At 37.7% G+C, this 24880-nt stretch overlaps 1 protein-coding gene, 1 long non-coding RNA gene and 1 other non-coding gene across 4 annotated transcripts; 1 reads left to right on the top strand and 2 right to left on the bottom strand.

The window, feature by feature from the left end:
• Positions 1 to 948: 948 nt before the first annotated feature.
• Positions 949 to 2892, bottom strand: LOC149011292 (exopolygalacturonase-like). The gene is made up of 4 exons (XM_089162615.1): positions 2797 to 2892; positions 2430 to 2719; positions 1576 to 1801; positions 949 to 1173 (listed from the first exon to the last, which is right to left on the bottom strand). The coding sequence occupies exons 1-4, from the start codon at positions 2890 to 2892 to the stop codon at positions 949 to 951; spliced, it is 837 nt and encodes a 278-aa protein (XP_089018741.1).
• A 2927-nt stretch (positions 2893 to 5819) lies between these two features.
• On the top strand, positions 5820 to 18114 carry LOC149011291 (uncharacterized). Of its 2 annotated transcripts, XR_016174799.1 has the most exons (5): positions 5820 to 6013; positions 7924 to 8082; positions 12978 to 13046; positions 13276 to 13424; positions 17293 to 18112. It is a non-coding gene; the product is annotated as an uncharacterized LOC149011291 (long non-coding RNA). The 2 variants fall into 2 exon arrangements; XR_016174800.1 differs by lacking the exon at positions 13276 to 13424 and having other exon boundaries at positions 17293 to 18114.
• Positions 18115 to 24121: 6007 nt separating this feature from the next.
• Positions 24122 to 24228, bottom strand: LOC149011290 (small nucleolar RNA R71). The gene has a single exon (XR_016174890.1). It is a non-coding gene; the product is annotated as a small nucleolar RNA R71 (small nucleolar RNA).
• Between the last annotated feature and the right edge of the window lie 652 nt (positions 24229 to 24880).

Raw genomic sequence — 24880 nt, 5'->3', positions numbered from 1 at the left:
ACCTAGAAGAGGGGAAGCTTAGTTGAAGTACTTGATGCGCTTCCGGTCTTGTTTCGAAGGTATTTCTCTAATCTAGACTTGTTAATTGACTTGTCGGAGAAAACCCACCTCAATTTGAATCATTCTAGCTCTTCATTTCCCTGAACCAAGCTTGTTGTCACTGCTTGGTCGACTGAATTGGTCGACTGGGTCAATTGACCAAGCCAATCGACCAAAGGATTCCCAAATCCGAGAATTTGATGCTTTTTGGATATTATCTTCTCTACTTAAGTGAGCCTCATGTCTTGAACCCTATTTTACACTTTTAGCTTGCTGAGAACGAGGGGAGAGCTTCCCAAGGCACTTCCTTGGTAGTGGTGAAGGGATATTTCATTCAATCATTGCCAATCATTGCCTCTTGTCTCCATTATCATCTACAATGTATGATTTCTCTCTCTTGCTCTCTATGTTAAATAGAATTCTTTCTAAGAGAAACTCAATGAGTATGATAACTGTGGCAATCTACAATCATGTGAATTTGCCTTTCCAAAGCTGATTATCAAATGCAATGAGACTAAGTGAAACTCAATGATCAAATTTTAAATGGTTTTGAAATAGTCATGTTGTCTCTTAGTGTGACGATTATAACTTGTTAGACAAGTTTATTTTTTTTAGTATGAAAATTTTCCTTCGGTTTCCTTCAATTTTCGTTGCAACCAAATAAACCCACCGTCAAAGTTTGAACATTCACAAAGGGAATAAAAAATGTCATTATATTAACCCTTGACTCAAGTCAATACCAGTAGCAACACATGTTTTTACAAAGGTCTCATATGCTTTTCTCCTTTCATAGTTGCAGCTTTGTTGGGGCCAGTTGAACTAGCACACCCAAATCTGCGTACCCAAGGAATCACTCTTTGAAAGGATACACAAGCAATCAAAGACATTTGTGCTGGAGGAACAACTGAATTAGACTTTAAAGCACGAGGTTGGACTTTGAACACCAGAAGCAACACCTTTTGCATTCTTACAAATAGAAGTCACATCACCTGCCGTAGATTTCAAACTAATACCAGCGAGCTCTACTCCTTCACAAGGTACAGCTTCACTACATGAGATGCTGACTGCTTCCTTTGTGGGGGTCGTACCCTTGATGTTTCTGAAATGAATGTCTGACAGCTTCACACGTGAAGGCTGTTGCATTGGGTAATGTCGACATATACCATTAGTAATCATGGAGACAATGTAATTACATAATCAATCTTCAACTAAAAACATCAGGTAGAGTGATCAAGATCCCTTCTTGCAAACTGATTGACCTACCTCTCTCCCACCAAACACAAAAAGGGATGGTTGTGTAAGAATACTTGCACCAACCTAGCCACTGAGAGCTCACCCACGACTAGACTTGATAGTCTTATTTGGTGGGGAGCGTCAATGTATTGATTTGATGAAATGAGGGCGGTTATGATAAGGTGCAATTGTGTTAAGACTTAGGAGAGAGAGAGAGTCTATATTAGTTCATATTGGGTAGTACTATCCACAGGTGTGAAGTGTTATTTTTTTTCTTTTTTTTGGGGCTTTTATTGAACTTACCTTAGAGTCGCATTGTGCCTTGTCACAATATTGTTGGGTGACGATGATGGGGTTCTTTACATCTGTCATGGTAATATCCTCGAATATAACATTAGAAACTGTGTTAGCTTCTGATGCTGGCCATGTTTTGATCCGAACGCCATTATCAGTACCAGTCAAAGTACAACCGGTCACCTTCAAACCGTTCACTGCCTTTTCACCTGGATACCTCCCGAGGCTTCCCAAGCTACAAAAGAAAGCAAAAATGAACATGGTTAAAGTCAACTGAAACAAGTCTTATCCTCCGTTTTTTCTTTTCTTTTCTTTTATTTATCTATTTCTTTTATTTTTCTTTTTTCAGGTGGGGGGGTGTGTGTGGGGAGGAGGGGTGTGTTGGGTTGCGAGTGTGCCTAAACCTGAGCTCAACCCTAGGAGCCCCTATCTAAACCCAAGCCCATCACACCGCTAGTAGGGCCAACCTTGCATTTAACCCTGCCCAGCCCAAGTTTAGTAGGTTTTCCCAACAAAATTTCGACCTTAACTCACCTTGGTTATCATGTGCCCATATTAAGTCATGGAAAATACATTGCCCATAAGACCCTACTTGGCCTAAGCCCAAGCTTTAATGCACATAATTATCATGGAAATAGAAAAGCTCGTCACGGCCCATTTTATATTAAAGCCCGTATTTTAGTATATATGAAACCCAGCCCACACCTAACGTCAAGTACAGGCCCGATCCAACCATGTTTGCTCTCAGGCGGGCTTGGGGTAGTTGGGTTTTTCCTTGACACCCCTGTATTTCTTTAGATCATTTGCACAAATCAGTATGGAGTTCTACGTAAGTATTTAAGCATGATTATCTTGTAATATACCTGATGCCATGACCCGGTCCACATTTCACATTGGTGACGGCAATGTTGGAAGTTCCCGCTCCAATGGAAACGCAATCATCGCCGGTTCCAATCTCACTGTCAGTAACGGTGATGCCGGACGAATCACCAATGTGCACACCATCAGTATTTCGACTCGTACCGGGGGCTTGAATCTTGACATCTTTGATGGTAAAGTCACTGCATTGACTGACAACCATGTGAAATGCCTTACTATTAATACTAGTTATGCCGCTTAACGATCCACCGGTAATCGATGCCAATTGCAAGCTCTGCAACAAAAGCGAAAGACAAAGGGAAATAAATATCAAGTTTTCATTTGTTCTCATGTAAAATTCCAATAACTCACAGTTTGGGCCATTTTGCAATTTGAATTGAACTCGTGAACACAACTTGTGGCCCAAGACTTTTCTCCTTGACCATTCGAGAGATCCACCGGCCCCATTGATATTCAACCCGCTCAAACCTCTCGAATGTAATCCATGCACCATCGGATCCCGAGGCTGGCGGAGCTATTAATTTACCACTTATCTCAACATGAGGAGATTTGCTGCAAGGACCGGCAAATGTGACTGTACCAACCAAGAAGTCTCCTTTTGGGACCAAAAGGGTAGATTGCGCCGAAGATTTACAAGCAGCAGCCCATGCAGCAAGGAATGCCTTACTATTATCCGTTTTCCCGTCGAGATCGCTCCATGCTTGGTGACATCAAACACTGTACCCCCTGGTCCCGATGCTGATGATGGTGACGTACCGTTTGGTTCCGGTGCTGCTGATTGTTTTTTATCATTTGATTTGAGAAGCCGAAACTCAACGGTTCTGGCTTCACCCTCCCATAAAAGGAAGCATAATAAACAAATTAACATAAGATCCGTGCTTGAGCCCATTATTAATTTCCCCTCGCCAAATAAAAATAAATAAAAAATGTGAGCAAAACTAATGAGCTGGGATCAAGTAGAACCTTGGACCTTGTTTGGGACAAGAGGCTCAAGCGATCCCAACTCCAATGGATATCTGGTAGACTTGATTCAAGTTGTAATGCTTGTGGGGTGATTTGAAATTTATACCATGAATTTTCATCCTAATTTTGGCAAAATTATTTCAACCCAATAATTGGGAGAGAGAATTCCCTTCAACTTACTATTGTTGTAGATTATAATTTTGCGGCTGAAAATCGACATCCAAATATGGATTGGTTGCCCTTTTCGTTCGGAAGAAATAGAATAAAGTTAGGAAGAAATAGAATTAAGAAGGAAAACGTAATATATGGCTTTAAGGACTTGGATCCTCCACAGTGCTTAGCGGTTCACCAATCCGATCGACAACAAAGACATTGCCTTGTATAGCACTACATGTGAAACAAAGATCTTGACTATCCAATGCGTGACCGCTCAACCTTAAACATAAAAGAAGTCTTACGCATGCTTAGTATTTTATTATTCTGTTTTAGTGAATATCGGTATCTTCTTTCTCTTGGTAAAAAGGAAGTCCAACACACTCTCAAAGAAACAAACAATGCTGCAAACCCTCTTGCAACGTAAGCTTTAAAGCATGGTGTTTCTTTCTTTGATACTCCCCACCCCCTCTCCCCCATAAGAAAAAAAAATAATAAGAAGAATAAGAAAATTTGTTAACTGGTCAATTTTTTATTGACAATTCTTGATGTGTCGTTCCTGGTGGATTTAAGTTTAGATAAACTCGCTTTACTCCTGAAAAGAAAATAAGAGTGATGGTTTGATATTTGAAAGTACGACGGTTGGCAAAATTTGTTCCATGGGCGCCTCACGACAAGATTTGGGTTGTGGTCCAAGGCCCAACTAGTCAAGTAGCAGCAGTTGGTGATCCCTTCCCACCTAACTAAATTGGATCAAGTAAAATTATATCTACACGAAAAGCTAGGCATTCCACAAGAAGGACAATATAGAGAGAACATCTGATTCACCAAAAAAATAGTATGACAAGTGACAATATTAGGGGAACCTTTAAACATCCCATTAGCTTAATTGGCATTCAACTTGGAGTACGGATCATCTCCCCTCATCTGTGCTCTCCCGACGGTTTTTTACCACAGAATACAGGGGCCCCGACAAGGTGATGTGTTCCAGTTTTTAAAATTTTTATTTTATTATTTTTCACTTGTTGGCTCCTAGGAGTGTCAATTTGTTGTCCGAACCATTAAAATCGAACCGCACCGGCCCATTATAGCCCGAACCGAACCTTAATGGGCTGTGTTTGGGCTAAGGGTGGCAGACCGTAATGTCTTGGATAGGATTCGAACACATTTCCCTTATAATTTTCCTATACTCTCCCTGCCTTGAAACATGGTGTTAATATTCGTGACCTTCCAGACGAACAGTATGTTTTCGTCAATAATATTAGGGTAATCTTCATCTGGACCCCTTGAGGTTTGATGTATGTCATTTTTAGTTAAAAAAAACTGAGATTATGCATTTGCCTCCCTTGTACTATAGAAGAAAAAAAATCAAATTTAAGGACAAATTATCACTTTGATGACGAATTTGCCCTTATTCTTTTTTTTTTATTATTATTATTTATTATTTTTACATTTTAAGGGGTTAAAGTTTATTAATTTACAAAATCAGACTCTCCTTCATTACCCGATTCCCAAATCCCTAGTTCTACCAATTTTAAATCCTTATTTTCCAAATCCTAGTTGAAGATTAAGAAATGAAAATTAGTGGGTGAAACGTAATCTCCAACTCGTGAGCAAGAGGTGTTTGCGTTTTTTGCTCGGAGAGAGAAGAGAGTCCAAAAGATGGAATTAAGGTACTTACGATTTCTACTGCTGCTGATGTTGTTTGCTCTTCACAAGTCCTCCGTTTCAGGTATTCATTCAAACCTAAACTCTCTTCAGTTCTTCCACCTATTTGAAATTTCATTAGAGACCTGAGACCCTCATTTACAATTTAATTTTAGCTTAAGCCTGTATGATAAGCAGAATCTGAGACGCAGGTTTAGTGATTAAACAAAGGATTATCCATCAATCTAGAGAATATCTACTTCTACGATTTAAACGTAATCGTAAGTTCTTAGAGAAAGTCCTTTCACCTCCTCCGCCAGAGCTCGTAGAGACTCCTCTGTGATCGCTCAAACCAATATCGCGAAGCAACAAAAATAAAAAATGGTAGTAAGAAAACACAACAAAATTCTAGGGTAAACAATCTGGAGATCTGTTCACTCAACAAAGATCGCAACAGTAGCCCGTACGATCTCATCGATCGTATGCCATACATCTACGTGCGCGTGCTCAAGGCCAAACGCACAAATCCAAAAGCTGATTCCTCGTTTGTCGGTGCGACTTTGATAAATCCCTGCCGGTTCGTCTTCCTTCCTCTTGTGCTAGTGAGACGTTGGTCTTCTGCCGGTTCGTCTTCCTTCCTCTTGTGCTAGTGAGACGTTGGTCTTTTGGGCTCGGTTTCGTGTCTTGTCCAGCAAGAGAGATCTGCGATGAGAGATAGCTTGGAGAAGAGAGAGGTGCGAGGAGACGGCTGAAACCAAACTTCCCTTCTGCGAGAGACAGAGTTATGCAACATCAATTTCTTACAGTAAGTTTTCTTCATCGTCGACTCCATTTTTCTCCCTTCAAGATCGACTATTATTTTCTTCATCTTCGATACCTTCTTCTCCCTGTTTATTTGACGGTTTGAGGAACTCGTCTCTTTAGCAGCCGTTGCATTTTTCTTCATCTTCCGATTACCATTATTATATATGTATTTGACTGTCGTTTCAGTCACTTGACTGCTGTTTTGATTTGATCGAAATGACTTAGATCGTGGGTTTATTTTAACACATCGTACTTACATGGTCATCGTTTCATGTTGTAGTACTCTTTTTTTGGGTAGGAATTGGTTCATCTTGTTTTACGGTATTTGCTTTCCTGCTGACTATCAATGTGAGATGCAGACCAGTCAAGGGAACTAATTTTTTCCAAAGCATTGTATTTTTTATGGTTCGAGACACTGGAACCTGCTAAATATGGTTTAACTATTTGAACACTGGTCGATATTGGTTGAAACAAATGACTTTCTCAACTCCATCCATATCTCTTTTCTTTTTCCTGCAAAACTGAGATGTCTCGGTGTTTCTGACTTTTCACCTCATATTCTGTGATGATAAGCATCAACGGTGCTATGTTTTTAAATTTAAATTTATGGAGTTGCATATAAATGAGGAGATAGAAGATTTCCTTATAATTGATATTGTAAGACTAGAACCAAAACTGACCTAATCCCAAGAAGGATCGTAGCAAAACCTCCAATGAATAAGGAATCATATGAGGGATCCAAGTTAACTATGGAACTTATATGAGTGAACAGTTCGCTGTTGAAGAAGCAGTTACAGGCCACAAATTTGCAACCTGGTCTAGTGACTCTGGCTGTGGCTTTTAGAACTATGGTTTCAGGACTGACTTATTCGCTACAGAATTCAACTTTACCCTATTTTCTTATACAATATTATAACTCTTGTATCTCCTTCAATCAAATGTTAGTAGATGTAAACTTGTAGCTTAGGTTGATTTGAAGAACAATTCCAAGTCTGTATTGTGATTTTGATATTGAACACAGTCAATGGAAATTGGTAGAACAACATCCTTTTATGTTAGTGTATTTTCCTTCATTTGCTAATGACATGGTCATCTAAATCTTAAACAGCAGGGACCCAAGCAAGAAGTGATGATTTTAATGAGGATCTGGTGAGCTGTAGCTCCAAGGAATCTCTAAATTTATGATTTGAATGGTCATAATAAGCTGATCTTATACAGAATTTCTTTTTTGTATGGACTCAACCATTGAGCAGAGTGCGTTGGTTCGCTCTTTGATTGTCTATAATCAACTCAACCATCGAGAGAACGATGCTTCAGGTCTCCAGTTCCAGATGCCAGCCAATGTGTATCTTTGTTTCTGATTGTTGAATGTCACGTGATTCGGTTGAAGTACTTGGGTTGCTGGTTTGCTTCTCAAAGTAGTACCGTATCTGTACCCCCACCCCTTGAGGGTTCCCTGTAATATGGGCTGGTCTTGTTGGTGTTGAGTTGTCACTTTGTATGTCTATCTTCAAAAGAAAATTTTGGCTAATCCCCTGTTTCCCTACTACATGGACAAAGACGCATGGGTAGTTTTGCCTTGTAACCTCTCTCTCTCTCTCTCTCTTTTCTTTTCCTTTCTTTGATGAAGTGCAAGTGAGATTCTGCACATTTTCTCTTATAATATTTAGTATATTGCAATTTAGACCTATTACACTTTTTTTCTGTGGTGATTTGATAATTTCCTTTTATAAAATCTAATTTAATAGAAGTATGGGGTTATCAATTTGAACTTCTTTGTAACTTGCTGTTAGGATTTCATGCATTGCTGTTTCTGTGTTACTAATACTGATGACTATGCATCTAGTAGGCTTTTGATATACTGATCAACCCATTTGGATTAACTAACACCTTTTCCAACATCCATGATAGAGATGGAAAGCAGATGAAGTGAGGACCAGCGGCTGATGTTTCGAAACTGTTGTAGCATACAGAATGAGAGGGTTGGGCAAGAGATACCTTTACTTAAATCAAATGTCATGCAGAAGAATGTTGTATGGAAATATAGCATGTGGACTTCAAATCTTAAAGGTATTAAAAGACGGTGTGTGTGTGTGTGTGTGTATATATATATTTCTTCTTTTCTTTGGAAGTTAAAATTTTAAAATTTATTGATGGCTAAATGACATATTCAACATCCCCCTTTTCCCCCCTTATTAAAGTTTACAATATAGATGTAGATGCTAAGATGTGTGTTGTATGGATATAGCTTGTGGACTTCAAATCTTGAAGTATTACGGTATATATAATTCTTTGAAGTTAAATTTAGGATTTTATTGATGGCTAAATGATATATTCAACATCCCCCTCCTTTTTCCCCCTTATTAGAGATTACAATATAGATGGAGATGCTAAGATGCATGATATGGTGCTAGAGCTTGCATGGTAGATTAATTTTATTTAAGAATGTTGAAAGATGCATGATGTGATGCAACACCTTTTAGTTCACTACAAAAAAGGGCCTACTAGTGCCCCTTTTTTTTTGCCACTAATTAGGCAAAAAACAGTACCGCCACTACAAGTGCTGCAGCCATTGAATGGTGGTGGTTTCTAGTACTGCTCATGAGACACCTAATTAGTGGCGGCTTTACAAAATCGCCACTAATCACCCCTATACACTTGACCGTTAAACTTAGACATAATTAGTGGCATTAGTTGAAAACGCCCACCGATTAGGTGGTGGTTTTTTATTTTTTATTTTTTTTATTATAAATCCACATATTTGCTTTTGTTATGGTATATGATTATACTTTTCATTTGCATAAGCAGCATAACACAAATACATGGATACAAAAATGCTAAGAAGGATAAAATATTCTAAGAACAATAATTTAAGAAAGACAAATGCAAAAATTATATTTATCAAGTTATTACTAATATGATGAAACCTAAATTCCAAGAATGTCTATTTAGAACTTGGTATCTCCAACTAACTTGAAATTACAACTCTTAATATTAACTCAGCCAAAGTTGTATTACAAACATTTACAAGATTAAAAGTATATCTCACCTAGGACACCAACTACTGCCATAATACCCCCGGTCTTCAAAAGTGCCAAGTATGAATGGTCCCTAGACGTAGTGTCAACAATAAAGTCCAAAGACTCTTCTCAAAACCTGTAAGGACCTATTTGGTTACATGAATCCAGAGATTTTAAATCTTTTGATTCATGAATGCGAGATTTATACCCGTTTGGTTATGAAAATCCCTAGATTCATGAAATCTAGAGATTCTCATTTTTACACAAAAAACATGAATTTGTAGATCTATGGGTATGGTGAGAGATTTCACCCCTACTATAAAAGAGCTAAACATTTGTACATTCACAAAAATCACGTCGACAAAACTCTCCAACTTTCAAACTAGACGAAGAGCTCTCTAGGGTTTTCGAACAATAGAGAACTTTTCCAGATTTCTTCATCTTCTCGCTTCAACGTTCTCTCCACTACTGTTCTGGTCGAAGGTAGATCTTGGTTTTCATTTCTACTTGGTTTTTCTTCTACTTCCACTGATATCCTCTTCTCACGGTAGGGTTTTGGAGCGAAATAACGAGATTTTTGTTGGAGCACATTTTCTTGGAGCAAATCACAAATAAAATCTATGCTTCTTCTTCTTCTTCTTTCTGCGTTTTGTAACCTTGCTATCTTTCTTCTTCTTCTTGCTGATTAAATGAGAATAGACAATATACACTGCCATTACTTTATTTTTGTTCATTTATTTTGGATTTTATTCTTCATGAGTAGAGCACCTTCTTCTTTTGTCTTTATGTGGGGGCTGGGGGACGATTATGGCCTTGGTCCTAAGAAATTAGGGTAGAGTGCAGGGGCTTAAGCTCTTATTTGTTAGCATGTAACAATAAAGAAAACAAGGTATTTTGGTTAATGAAAACAAGATATTAAGGGATGGTTTGATGCAAGAATTTGCAATAATTGTGTGAATGACTGGTTTTTAAAAACTTTGAGGTTACGGTTTTGACCATAATTCAGCCGAAACTCTGCATGTTTCTGAAGACCATTTTGGTTGGTCATATTTTGACAAAAGAATTTTAGGGAAACCCTCATTAAGCATTTCTAAATATGCATTAGGAATGAAGAAAAATCTTTTAATATTACACAATGTCAATGTTTGCTAGTCACACTGTATCTGTACAAATGTGACTAACGGTCAAGTAAAAGTTTACAATCTAAGTAACACCCTACTCAACTATTCCTCAATTTCTACATCAATACTATTTAGAGCTCTAGAAGGCTTGAAACAAATTGGGAAAAATGGGTTTGCATCTAATTTTAAATCTTACCCAAATCTTGCTCAGATTCAACAAATCAGTGCCGTAAATGCGTTGTAGTAGTCTTGACCCATTTTCCCACCAAGAAATGAATGTGGTTTTGGAAAAATATGAAGTATGGGTTTGCTATTGGAGTTTTCCACCTCTAATTGGTTAAACTACATGAAACTCACAAGATAGGTCAAATTTATCCTGTTTCAACTTTGGTGATGCTTTATATGTTTGTATTTAGACTGATTCAAAACCATAACTTTTAAGTAGAAAACCTGCATTCTGACTGAGTCCACATAGTTTTGCTTCAACCATTGTTGAAACTGAAATAATTTGTAAAACATCGGTGGTTTTTTTACTGAATTTAGCTCTGAAAGGGGAGGCCTTAGGTGAGGCATTTTAGATCTTTGGAGACATGCGACGGAACCTGCATAAGCCTTTAGGCATGATGCATAACCCAGATTCTTTGAATGTCCCATGAATGGCATTTCAAAATTACAATCAGAAATGCCCCGAGTAAGAAAGAAGTTAGAATATAGGGAAATGCCCATTTTTAGTCCTTTACTTATTTATTTATTGTGATTGATTTTGTCAAATGGACTCTCTTCTTTTAAGAAAATGTTCTCTTTCATTTTGTCAAGTCTTCTTGGTTGATTCCAAACAACTCGTGGTCTGTTTTGTCGTATTAATTTTTGTTATATTTTTCTCGATATAAATTTAATCTTTATTCTATTAGGTAATAGAGCTTGATACTTTATGTAATCATGAACCACTAATTTATTGGCAACAAACAATATAAGTTTCATTTGCTCTCTTGCTTCTTCTTCTTGCTGACTTATGATTGTTGAAGCTATTGACATCTCTCGATAGTTCTCAACCCCATTTATGATCTTGGTTGAGCTGGATTCCAACTAAGTCTTCTGGATTATATTTAAAAATACTTAACAGTAAGAGGTGCTATGTACCCTCAAGTATATCGACCTAACTATTGCTTTTAGGAGTTCTTAGTCTAAAGCTGTTGACATCTCTCAATAGTTCTCAAGCCCATCCTATTTTTGTACAATTACAAGATGTCTATTGTTAGTGTCAACGATCGTTTAGGATTGTATTTGAAGTTTAGTGAGATAATATGCAAATTTTGAAGTCAAGCCCCAATTAGGATTGCTGGGGCGTCATCCCAACTTCAGAATCGGCTATATCAATGCTATGAAGCCTCTCCTGGGGGATGTGGCTTCTTTAAGTGGTGTGAACCACTAGAAGAAGTAAGCACATCCAATCTTGCTTTTGTTATGCATACAAGACTGGAAGATGTAAAGAAGGAAGAGCTGAAAGCTTTGAAGAAAAGATTGAAATATGTAGAGAGTAAGCTAGAATTTCAACAAAATGCTATGGTTGCAATGAAACATTTTCATTTGTTATCTTGTCTAATTTGTAATAATTGTCTTGCCTTATCACTTTTACTATATGATTTCAACTTTGTGGTATTATGATATAAGTACTACATAATTCTAATTGATTGAAATTAATTGTAGAACACTACTAAAATGGATTACGAGAACAATGATGAACAACTTAGGAGACAGAGGGAGGAGTTAAGGAGAAATGCGTATGAAATAGTGCATCTTTTAGACTGAAATTTCCAAAAATATTTGATAGTTTGAAATGATACGATACAATTTTTTTGAAATTTGGCATTTGACAATTTTGACATAGCATCTAATTTTGACATTTGTTAATCTTAACTCCTCAGTTCAAGAACAATATTGGTTGGCCGAAACGAAATTTGAAATTTAAAATGCTGAGATTTTCTTAAATATAGAAGTTTGAAGCTTGCTGCAGTTAATGCATTGTTCCTCCTTCATGGCTCTAAGTTAGGTTACTATAGAAATTCCTAACATATTTCGGGCATTGCGGAATTGAGTGTGCTAAAGGATTGTAATGTGCTTTCTTTAATAGGGTTACATTGTAATGTGCTTTCTCAATAGGGTTCCTATTCAGTTGTTTGTAACAAATGGCATTCATGAAGGAATTTTTTATATTTTTATAAGTGGCTATTCTATATTTGCAACTTTTGAACTTGGATTTTGATGGTATGCATTATTTTGGCGTTTATTTCTTTATGTATAACTATGCAATTTCTTTAGTGCTCTGTATTGTGTGTACAATTACTTTGATAAAATTTTATTGGAAGTATACTTATTATCTCCTCTCTGTAGACTATTTCTCCCCAAATATCTCTTGGAACTAAGTTGTTTTGGTCTTATGAGCGCATGTGGCCACACTTTGGTGTTGGTGCAAGATACGACACATGGAATGATGTATTAATTTTATGAGATCTAATGATTCTCCTATAATTTTTCTATCTACCATCTTCTATATGTCATTTGATGCACACCTTATAGAATGTGAAAATGATTTGAAAAAACACTCAACACAAATTTTGGTTGGAATAAGTATTGTTGGAAGCCTATTCTATGTTATTTGGATTAATTCTATTTAATAAGTTGTTGTTTTCCACATTCACATAACCTTCCTTTTAGAACTATCGAGAGCTAGTTAGATTTTGGTTCTCCATGGTTACACTCCTTATCTGGATAAAGAAATTCAATTTTTTTTTTAGCTGAAATGCCTTTTTGATCCTCCTTGTAGATTGTGGTTGGAAAATTTGATACCAGCGACCCAATAACTGTTAGCTATTTTTGGGAGCCATATCAAAAGGTAAGCAAATAAACTCTTTAAGAATTTTGTTGTGAATTTGGTTCCATTATCTTATGTTGCTATCAACCATGCAATTGAGATCTTTGGCAGCAAATTTTAAGGAGAACTACTTGTTAGGAGATGTGGCCACAAGTTGTGGTTTTAATTACTACTTTTCCATGGTACTTAGTTAACATCCTGTGTAGCATTATTGATGGCGTCATGGTTTATGTAAATTTTTGGTTGCGAGAGAGAGCTGAATGTGAATCTAGATTGGGATTCCCGTAGATATTGGAAAACCCATGTATCTTTTCTCATACAAGAACGGGTGTCCGAATCTTTGAAGTCTTTCATGCCCGAGTGGTGGAAAAAGGCTTTCAATATCTTTTTTCTGTTGAGGTGAGATTTTCTTCAGTTGATCCCTTTATTTTTTTAGCAGCAGTCTATGGGATTCTGGGGTGGGTAGTTGGTTAACCGGTCCTAGAAAGATAGATTTATTGGTTATCGAGGTTGATATTTGTCTAGCCTCTAGCAGGGGAGGGGTGTCAATCGGCACGGTACTAATTTTGAATACCGAAAACTAGAACCGCACCGCACCCAAATTTACACGGTACGGTACGGTTTCGGTATTTGTAAAAACGGTTTGGTACGGTTTTGGTATTAAATCGGTACAGAAAAACGGTTTAAATACGGTATTTAGTGCGGTACACTTTTAATACAAACAAACCCATACCACTTTTGTTATTAGTTCATTAAGATTCTAATGAAATTGTGATCAAACAATCAATAGAATTTGATATTAACAAAGACAAAGCAAATAAATATAATTAATAGAGACAAAACAAGTAAATCTAAGAAGAGGAGTGAAAGATGAAATGAAAATTTGAAATAGGGAATTATGGATAGGGTAAAGGTAAAGCGTTTTAATTGTAAAATTACATTTATATCTTTTAATTTGGTACGGTTTCGGTACACATACCGACGGTATGAGTACTTAAAACCGGAACCGCATCGAATTTTCAACGGTGCGGTACGATATGATTTTAGACGGCGCGGTTCGATATGGTTAAACGGTTTCATTATGCGATTGACACCCTTAAGTAGGGCCAATCAAAATGTCCACCATGTCGACAACTGGGGTATGGAACTCGGTGTTCCGTATAACATCTTTTATACCCGTCTGTTTTATTTAATTTTTTTCTTCTCCTACGGTTTGGTGGGCGTGGGACAAGTGAACTCAGATATGGGGCTAAAGAGAAAAGACTAACAAGAAAGGGATATAAGATTCCGAGCATTTAGGAATCTTTTTTTGTTGTTGGTGTAATATGAATGCATTAATAATTGTGATATTTGTGATTATTGGTGTTGTCCTAGCAATGGAAAAAATTAAAAGATTGTTGTTCCCAACTAGAGATCCATACCAGGGCGAGAGTTTTCACGGCCAACAAGAAACACACAGAATTATTGGGGTATCTTATCATATTTGTCGAAAGTAAATTAGGCGAGTAGAAAGGCATTCTTCGAGTTGTGTAAATTGGTGAGGGATAGGGGTCTCATGTTTGATAGTAGGCTTGTGAATTTGGAGGAACAAATGGTGATGTTTTTGAGGGTACTTGGGTTGAAGCATTTGAATTGTGACCTTGGTCATCAATCTAGTCATTCCGGTGAGACTGTGAGTTGACACTTAATTTTGCTTTGAATGCAATGATAAAATTCTTTCTAAGGCAAACTCAGTCTCATTGCATTTGATAATCAGTTTTGGAAAGGAAAATTCTCATTGCCATGTTAAATAGAATTCAATCATTGCCAATCATTGCCTCTTGCCATAGTTTGCCTTCTTGAATAGAATTCTTTCTAAGAGAAATTAAGTAGTCAATTTCTTGAGGTACAATTAACAATTCCTAGTTATCTGTTACATAAGCAATTATATGTAATTCATCTTTAGGAGTACAATACACCATTGATTTTAACATAAAGAATACACCATTAATTTCGAGTTTCATGTCCTCAGTGAGACATGTAAGAGTCAGGCCTTCCTAATTCGATTGAGTCGGATGGCATCCCCTTGTCAGTCTACCTGGCTTTCTAATTATGTTAGAGGTTTATCTAGTTGGAATTATTTGAATGTCCATCTCCAAACAATAGAAGAACACTGAGCAGCAAGAATAGAGAAACAATTAATCAAAATGTACTAATGCTACTATTAGTTGCACAATCTTGTTTTCTGGTTATAAATTACCGATTGAATGTATTATTGAGGCCACTAGTACTTACATGTTTTCCTTATCTAGTATGGAAGTATATGTTCCGTACACAGTTTAAGGACCGTAAATGATTATTATACAAGGATTCAGTCCAATCCTTGAAAAGCATAAAAATTAGGTATGTTTAACATATCTACCGTTTAACAATTCTTGCTGTTGTAACCTTGGAGTTAGTGCTGCAACCTTGCAACCACCACTTCAAGTGTTCATTCCTTGCTAATGCATAATCTCATTCCATTTCTACCTATGCTATGCTATGCTCTCATTTTGATTCTTGCATATGCATTTCTATGATTCTCTTCTTAGCATCTTGTATTCTTGTCCTAAACTGAAGTATGAAGCATGCTAAGTCTAATTTCTATGCTAGCATATGATCCTAATCCATTGCATATCAATTCCCTAGCTAATTCCCTAATTTCCCTTGCAATTGCATTTGATTTCAATTGATGCTATGATTCTTGTCCATAGAACTTAGGGTTTCAATTTGGGGATTCCTAATTAGAGCATTAGATTATGCTAATTACTTGCTAGATAGTGTTCTTATACTGCTACAATCAATCCCTCCAAGTTTCGGATCGATCCGAGCCCTGGAAGCTAGGTTTCAGATCAAAATTCACTATTCAGCCCCGCACTTCACTTGGTCGACTAGGTCAGTCAACCAATTGGTTTCTGAACTGTGTACTTCGCCGATTTGATCCGTTCAACCTCCAATTTTCCTGATTTCTTTTCTAATCTTTCATCTATGTTTGTCTAGGTCTATATACCATCTTTGGATCATTCTTTTGTGACCTTTGGATTAGCTTCACATTGTCTCAAGGTAAGGATGGTTATCACCATATAACATAGACTATGTGATTATTACAATGATGTTGACAACTTAGTAGGCTTAGCTTCTTTGTTATAATTGAACATCATATGACTGTTGTACATGCTTTAGAACAGTAGTAATATGTTTACATACTCTTGCTTATCATGATTGTTATTTCTTGTCAATTTCATATATGATTGATCATGTGATGTTATGATTTATCTTTCAATATAATGAAGTATCATGTATGTATGATATTGTGAAATTGAGAATGTGATCAGATAAGTATGATTTGGGATTGGGGAATGTCCTTTTGACATTTCTGTCCTTGGACATCGGAGGGAATAGTATGGGATGTTCTCCGAAGATGCCCATCGACGCTTTCCCGGATTATTGGATGTCATATATAGGATTTGTCTAGATGTGTTGGCTAGGACATCCTTGTTGTATCAGCCCCGAATCGGAAGGGCATTGAGACCGAAAGAGCCATGGTAGTAACGTGGGTTTATGGGCGCTCAAGACCGATAACCAACCCGAGAGGACATAGATCACATTACGGATACTCGTTGAGACCATTTATTGGTAGGGTTGCAAATAGCTAGACTTGGGCTCATGGGCGCTCAAGACCGGTAACCAAACCATGAGAGGACGTGAGAGCTTCCCGTTTACCATTTGTGGATGACCAATAGGGTTGATGTGTCCGTAGTCCGAGTTGGTTGTAGCCGTAGGATACGGGACTCTAGTATGAAGGATACCGAACCGAGTTGGTTGTAACCATAGGGGAAGTATCTGGCTCTGACATGATATGAATGAGTAGATGACTTGCATTGGGGTAGGCTTTACCGTGACATGCGCCAATACTTATACCAATGGTGATGTGAGAGAGAGGTGACTTAAACCCCAGCCATGGATTGTCCCGAGGGATGCAGGACCCAACTACCATCGAAGAACCCAAGATACCGAGATGGTTGAGGGAAGACTGATTTGAGACCCACCCAGAGAAGTATGGTGCTATGACTTAAAGCATGTCTACCATAGAGACTAGCATGTATAGAGTTAGAATCATATTTGCATCATCTGTTTCATGTCATCTTGCATTATGTTATGTTTTGTATCATGTGACTTATGTATTATGGAATAACTGTCTTGCTGAGTTCTTTCAAACTCATGTCTTTCTGTGCAATTGTTTTGTTAGATTACTCTACAAGTGTTGAAGAATCTGATGGCTCTTTCATCAAGACGGACCCCGATGCCACATACAACTCTCAAGGTCTTGGCTACTATGAAAATCACATTGAAGATTCTGAGGGTGGTTACATTCCGTACTAGGATTAGCTCAACCTTAGTGTGGGAGAGGCCGTGTTTGATTTCGAACATCTATACTATGAGGATATTTTGTATAAGATAGAGGAGACCTTAGTTTAGACTTTTATATTATTATCTCTTTGAAACTTGGATATGTAATCTTAACTTTAATTGATCTACATTCCGCTGTTACCGAGGGAGTGATTTCCGCTCACTCTCTCTCTCTTTTTGGATCATGTGTATACATTGGTATCTTTTATTCCGCACTTTGATTATCTTGTTCTTATCTTAATCATGATTTCATTTATTATATGCTTTGACTTTGATTATTATTGTTCATGATTGTGTTATCGTGTATGTGGGAGGCATGGTTGCCCGATACTTGATCCATGGGACTGTGGATCACATACCCGGGTATGCTAGGTAGGGTACCAGCTGGGTGGATGTGACACCATCACTCTGGTATGAGGAGTTCCTGCCAATCTTTCCGCATTCGACACAGCAGCTTGAGGATGTCCATAAGCAGCAGTACGGGTCTCATTATGTAAAGTCATAAAACCCGTCATCATCTGGTTGAACTGAGTAGCTTGCTGCTACATCATATTACCCATGGTGTTGGCAATATCCTAGAAATTTTCCACCGGCAAAGCACCAAGGAGATCATCAGCAGTTTGGCCATTCATCGGAGTTTGCTGACCAAGGTCACCATCAGGTATGGTCCTATTAGGTACTCTTCCAGTCTCGTTGAGGCTTGCATTAGTGTTACGATTCTTGAGATTAACCATCCTACAAATCCGAAAAATCAAACACCAAAAATTAAAGATCCAACAATATCCACTTGATCTTATGCTTTCAACATTCATATCAGACTTAGAATCATTAATATAGTCATCATATAAACATTCACGGGTCAAAAATCAAATTTTCCAAAAATCACCAAAATCAAAGCTTACTAACTCTGTGGGTCAATTGGCTGGGTCGATTGACCCAGTCGACCCACATAAACAGTGCGTGATTTTCAGCTTAAAAGCCTACTTCTTCAAATCAAAACACGGTCAAACACTCAAGAACTTGTGAGAGAACTCTGGGGAAAGGTTTTCCAAGATTTTCAAAGGTCATCCAAGGTGGTTTAGGTCTTCTACAATAACTCGCAAACACACATTGATCATCAATCAAAGGTATACACTATTCCCTCTCTCAAAAGCTTCAAATCTTGACTTGCATTCATCCAAAACCATGAAATACTTGTTGCAATAGTTAGAAATCATGTCTAGGAACACTTATAAACATGCTCCAAGCAATTTTAACTCAATGTCATGCTTCTACAACAAGTTCTATCAATTTCATGCTCTCTTTTCACTTTCACACTGCAAAAATCTCCTTTTTGAAAAACTTCTCCCATTTTCAAACCACAAGGAATTTTGACCCCAAACCACTTTCTACATGTTTGAAATGATATGGTAGAGGTGTGCATGCAATTCGATTGAACCAATTTCACAAATTCAAAAATCCAAGTTTTGACTTAAAATGAAAATTCTCCTTTGCTTTCTTGCTGAATTTTCCCTTGTAGACCAAGATTTTGAGGGATTTTTCTCAAACAAACCATCCTAACATGTTATTCCAAGTATTATGCACATGCTAGTACGTTCAAATTGCAATTTTGCCAAAATAATTTTTTTTGAAAAATTACGATAATGCCCTTCTTGCTGAATATTTCTGCAAAAACACTAACTCAAATTTCCTTTGTCTTCTAAACAGATACATACATCATGACACCACATATTCATATAGAGTACAGCCGTGTACTACAGTTACGATAGCTCAGGACATTCCGATTTGACACCATGCAGTGGACACATCTCTTCACTGAGGATCTACCAATCTATCCAGACCTAGTGCGACTGTTCTTCAGCAACATGTCTCACTTCTACGAAGGCAGAGGTCAGCGTACTTTTGAGCTATTCATCGAGAGTCGAGTCCGAGAGACACGGATCAGATTCTCCACCAGCACACTGGCACGCATTTTTCAGGTACCATACTATCCAGATGAGTGCAGATGGATACCTATGGGTGCCGAGGTAGACTCATTCCTTCTTCCATACGAGCTTCATGAGATCTGTGCCACACTTTGGGACGACTTGAGGTGTTAAGTCCACGTACTAGTGCTAGGATGACATTTTCTTCTAGAGTCATCGGTCACATCGTGGTCCGAAACATCATACCGAAGGTCAGACATCATCATAGGGTGTCAATGATGGAGGCCTTGGTGATCTACCGCATCTACATGGGATTCCAGATCGACTTGTCATTCATCATCCAGAATGTCATGATAGATATAGTAGAGCATCCTGGTGTGCGGAACCTTTGCTTTGGTCGACTTTTGACACTTGTCTTCCGACACTTCGAGGTGAGCTTGGAGAACACATAGATGCTTACTCGGGAGCTGGGTTATGACATCACGGCTAGGACCATGGAAAGATCCAGCTTAGTCATGCTGAAAGATTTGAGGGCGAGGATGATGATGAGGATGAGTCTGAGGATGATCAGGACGCAGAGAAGGAGGAGGATGCTGATCCAAATAATGATGACCAGGCAGGAGAGGATGTAGAGATGCGAGGCTAATCCAGGTCATGATGAGATTCCTGCACCACCACCACACTTCAAGGTTGGGGGTCCTTCACATACAGCTCTTGAGACACAAGATTTGTATGCTCAGATGCTTGCCATGACTTCCATTCTGGAGAGGATAGAGGTCAGACAGGAGAGGATGGAAGCTTAGCTTACACAGGTTGTGGAGGATGTTAGAGTACTCAAAGATCAGAGATAGATTCCTATATAGATTGTACTAGGATTTTCTTTTATGCTTTCAGTGATGTAACTCTTTTGTAAAAACTTCCTAGAAATTAATGAAGTTCATTTGTTTCACTTTCTTATAGTATATTATGCATTTCTTTTATTGCATTAAATTATGTTTGTTCAATCATAATTATTGCGCATTATTCAACAAACATATTATGCTTCATTATTTATATTTCTAGTCCAAGTTCTTTATTATTCACTTCTAAGAAAACTTGAGTCATTTCTAGGTCTATGACCCAGGAATGTTCTATTATTGTTTCATGTGGTTAGGATTATTGATGAGCACATTTATGTGTGAACTCTTAGGGCATAAAGCATGCATTTTATACACTTAGAGTTACCTTGGGTTTTATGTTGTTTTTGCAAATTTTAGGACTTTTCAAGATTTAAACAAATATTTGGAGTTTTGGGCTTGAATAATGCTATTTTACACGTCAAGAAGTCCATTCAAATTCTCAAATGCGAAAATGGGCCTGATCTGGAGCATGATAGGCTAGACATGTGTGATTATGGGCCAACTCCGAAATATTGAAGAGATAAAGAAGGCAAATTTGATCTACGACTGAGATTTTAAATCAAATCTACAGAGATATTATTGAGAGAGTCCAAATGGAAAATAGTCCTTGCATACCTCAATATCTTATCTCTTATCTTGGATTTAATTAAAGAAAGAAAAAGAGGAAAAAGAATTATATTCAGAAAGAAAAAGAGGAAAAATCCCGTTTTTGAATGCCTCTGTCCAGTTTTGATCAAACCCTTCATCGAACGATCATCCGATGTCCGATCGTGCTGATTTTTGGAGGAGAGCTTCACGACTACTTAAACCTCAAATCCAACGGTGGAATTATGCATCTGATCTCTCTAAGTCGGCGCGATTACTACATCAAAACCCTAATTGGTTGAGTCAGATAGAAACCCTGAGTTTTATTCAAATTCAGCCGTGCTTCATATCTCATGTAAACTCTATAAAATGAGAGCATACTCCATCAAAGGAGGGTGTTCTAGAGCTTAGTAGAAGCATTCTTTCTTCTCTCTTTAGTTTATTAAGGTTTTCTCTAGTTTTCTTTGCTTGCATTAGTGAAATTTAAATTTCTAGATTCAATGTTTAGGTTTAATATTTTTATGTAATGCAATTCAATTTCAAGCTTCAAGTTCAAGTTTCAATTTTTTTAGATTCGTTTTTTCTCGGGTCTAGCAATTGCAGATTTAGATTATTCTAGATCTAGATCTGGTTGTTAGGGTTGGTTGAGATTCGAATCGTTTGTTCAATTCGCAAGTAAGTAACATTCTTTATTAATCTTCTCTCCTCCCTCCATTCCCGCTTCTATCTACCCCTCCATATTCTTAATTTAGGACTTACTTTCAGCATTATTTATTGTTCTCCCTTCCCTTGGATCCTTGATCAGAGATGCCTACAGTCGTGCCTCTCTTTGGTTAAGGCTTCCTTTTCCTTTTATTGCTTTGTTTATTGTTTTGTTATTTACTTTCTGTTATTTACTTTCTGCCTATTCATTAATCATCTCGGACCACATAACCGGAGCAAGCCTACAGTCGTGCCTCTGCTTCTGGTGACGGGTGGTGTTGCATCTGCATTTTAGCTATGAACTAAATTTTCTTGATTGCTTTAACATACTTATTTGGACCCCGAGGTTTGGTCCATGTCATTTTTAGTCCAAAAAAATAAACACTTTGCATCTCCCTCCCCTGAGGTATTTAATAAGATCAATTAAGGACAATTTGCGATTTTTATGACCAAAAACCCCCCCCCCTTCTCCCCCCTGCAATTTCTTCAAGTGGATCATCCAATCGAATGAACATAAACCATCGAAAAAATACACATTTTCTAAGTCCCCAACCCCCCCCCCCCCCCCTCCCCCCCCCCCCCCCTCCCGTCTTCGTCTCGCCGCCATCTTTGCGGACTTTCTTTTCCTCTTCACTCCGGCAACAAACGAGGAAGAAAAGTGGCTACTTCAAATGGAAATTTTCAATTTTTTCCTTGAGGGGCCCCTTGGTTTATGGGTTTTCTTGAGAAAGAAATGAAACAGCTACGGCCACTAAAACAAAGGGGAACAAGAAAGAACTCCCCCGAGGAAAAAAAAAAAAAGGAACAAAACGAAATGGGGAACCCGAGAAGCGCGAACAACATACAAAGAAAATGAAGGATGAAAATAAAAACAACAACAAAACCTCTCGCGGGATAAACAAAATGCCGACAAAAAAAAGGAAAGCCGAAACCCCCCCCGTAAGAACTATAATGCGAAAACTGGAGGGCAAAGAAGGGCCCCCCCCTAGCAATAAAAAAAAAAAACAAAAAAAAAAAAACAAAAAAAAAAAAACAAAAAAAAAACAAACAAAAAAACACACCCAAACAAAACGAAACACAAGGAAGAAGAAGAAACAACCAGGAGAGAAACAAAACCACGCACCAGAGGAGAACAAAAAAACCAAAAGCACCAAACCAAAAGAGAAGCAAGAAAAGAGGACAAAAAAAGGCAGAGGAGCAGACAGAAAGGCAGAGACAGAAGGAGAAGAGAGAAGGGAAAAAAAGTACGAGGAAGCACCGATGAAACCACGGCAAACAGCCCACGATCCACGGGATTAATAAGAAAAACAAACACGGAGAAAGAGGGGGGATGGCAAAAACACAAATGTCCTTAAGAATTGAGTATGGGGGGATGCAAAGTGTCCATTTAATTGGACTAAAAATGACATGGACCAAACCTCAGGGGGTCCAGATGAAAATTACCCTTATTTTTATTGTTCGCATTTTTTTTCCTGTCTTTTATTTATGCATTGATTATGTTTAATTTATTTTTCGTTTCAATTCGATTGCATTAGACGTATAAGATTAGGATCGTTTAGTTTAGTTAATTAGTTAACAGAAATTGAATCATTACACTCTTGCATTACTATTAAGAAGTTGAATTATAAGTGGCATACCTCCTTGAGATCGACCCGTTAGCCTACACGATATCGGCGCTTGCGTGTTACTTTTAAATTTCTGAGACAAGTTTTTGGCGCCGTTGCCGGGGAGGTATTAGTCTACTTTGTTTTTCTCATTCTTAGGTAAATTGAAGTGATTTAAAAAAAAAAAATTCAAAGATATTACTCTTAACTTGAGTAGAAACAAAAACGTATAGTAGTCCCCACTCTACTGTAGAATCCCCAGGATTCGATTGTAGGTGGCTCCGAAGACTATACGGATTCCCTTGCTGTCAAACCTATACAACGCTCAGCTATACAGCAACCTTACGGCTTTGGAATCATTGTTTCAATCTTTGTGGTGGGAAATTCACTACTTTCCCTTCGTTTTTGTTATTTTCTTTTCTTTTATTCTGTAGTTACTTTATTTATTTAGAAAAAAAAAATCTCTCATTCTTTCATAAGAGCCATTAATTGCATTAGGTGGTTAGTGCATGTGTGTCTGGACTCGTGATTCTACAAATAGAATTGTCCGAGTGTCTAACTTGACCATGGAAGGTCTACCTCCACCACCTCCACCTAAGAGTCTTAGGGATAGATTTTATCCAACCCGATCTGCACAACCTTCCTGTATACGTTTACCTGAAGTGAGGGTAATAATTTTGAGCTCAAATCTCATTATCTATCTATGTTACCCCAATTTCATGGGTTACCTGATCAAGATGCACATTTGTTCCTTAGGGAGTTTGAGGAGGTTTGTGGCTTTATGAAGGTACAACAGCTCACCGATGATCTTTGTAAAACTACGATTCATTACATTTGCATTAAAGGACCAAGCCAAAAAGTGGCTTTATAGCTTACCTAGGGATAACATTATATCATGGGAACAATTTACTGTCCTATTTTTGAAGAAATTCTTTCCTTTCTCTAAGACTAATAAAATAAGAAATGATATTCTTCAATTTCGTCAGAAACCCAATGAGTCCTTTGCTAAGGTAATGGAGAGGTTTCAAAGCCTTCTCCAAGAATGCCCTCACCATGGTATAGAATTATGGCATTTATGCCAAATAATTTATGAGGGTATCGATTACCAAACAAAGCAACTTTTGGAATCAATGTTCCCCACAGGATTTACATCATTCACTGATGATTCCGAAGCTTGAATTTTCTTTTAGACCTAGCAGATAGAACTAGAGAATGGGAGTCAACCCAAGAGTCTGAAAGGACTAGTAGGGGATATTTTGTTGATAGCCAAGTTCATAAGGAAGTACAAATAGATAACCTTTTGAAAAAGTTAAAAACTTTGGTAGTTAAAGCTGCACCACCAAGTCAAGCACATTTTATTGACAAATCTATTGCTATGTGTGCATGGTGTCAATCTCCTACACATGTAATTGAGGAATGTCCTAGCTATTTTGGAGGCCAACATGAAAATGTCAGTGCGATGTTTCCAAACCTGTACAGTAACACGTACAATCCTGGGTGGAAGAATCATCCTAACTATTCATGGTCTCAAGGGCAAAACCAAAATAGATTAAGCAATTATTCCACACAAAATTACTTTTGTGCCCCTCAACAACAAAGTGCACAATTTTCTTATAATCAAAATGTTCAGTTCCCTCAAGCCCCTAATTTTTAGAATCCCAATTTAGCTAGGCCTGTCAATTCTTCTATTGTGCCTCATATGCCTCTCATTT

This window comes from Hakea prostrata, chromosome 7 (genome assembly GCF_041222555.1).
Source record: "Hakea prostrata isolate BN-2017 chromosome 7, UWA_Hpros_2, whole genome shotgun sequence".
NCBI lineage: Eukaryota > Viridiplantae > Streptophyta > Magnoliopsida > Proteales > Proteaceae > Hakea > Hakea prostrata.
The sequence above is the reverse complement of the archived record's forward strand: the minus strand, read 5'-3'. Positions and strand labels throughout refer to the sequence as shown.

Bases quoted from the DNA above. Each gene is read 5' to 3' on its own strand.
- LOC149011292 (XM_089162615.1), bottom strand. From the start codon at position 2,892: ATGGGGCCGGTGGATCTCTCGAATGGTCAAGGAGAAAAGTCTTGGGCC. The intron at 1,802-2,429 runs GTATATTACAAG...TTTCTTTTGTAG, and splicing joins GGACCGGGTCATGGCATCAG to CTTGGGAAGCCTCGGGAGGT. The intron at 1,174-1,575 runs GTAAGTTCAATA...CCAATGCAACAG, and splicing joins AGGCACAATGCGACTCTAAG to CCTTCACGTGTGAAGCTGTC.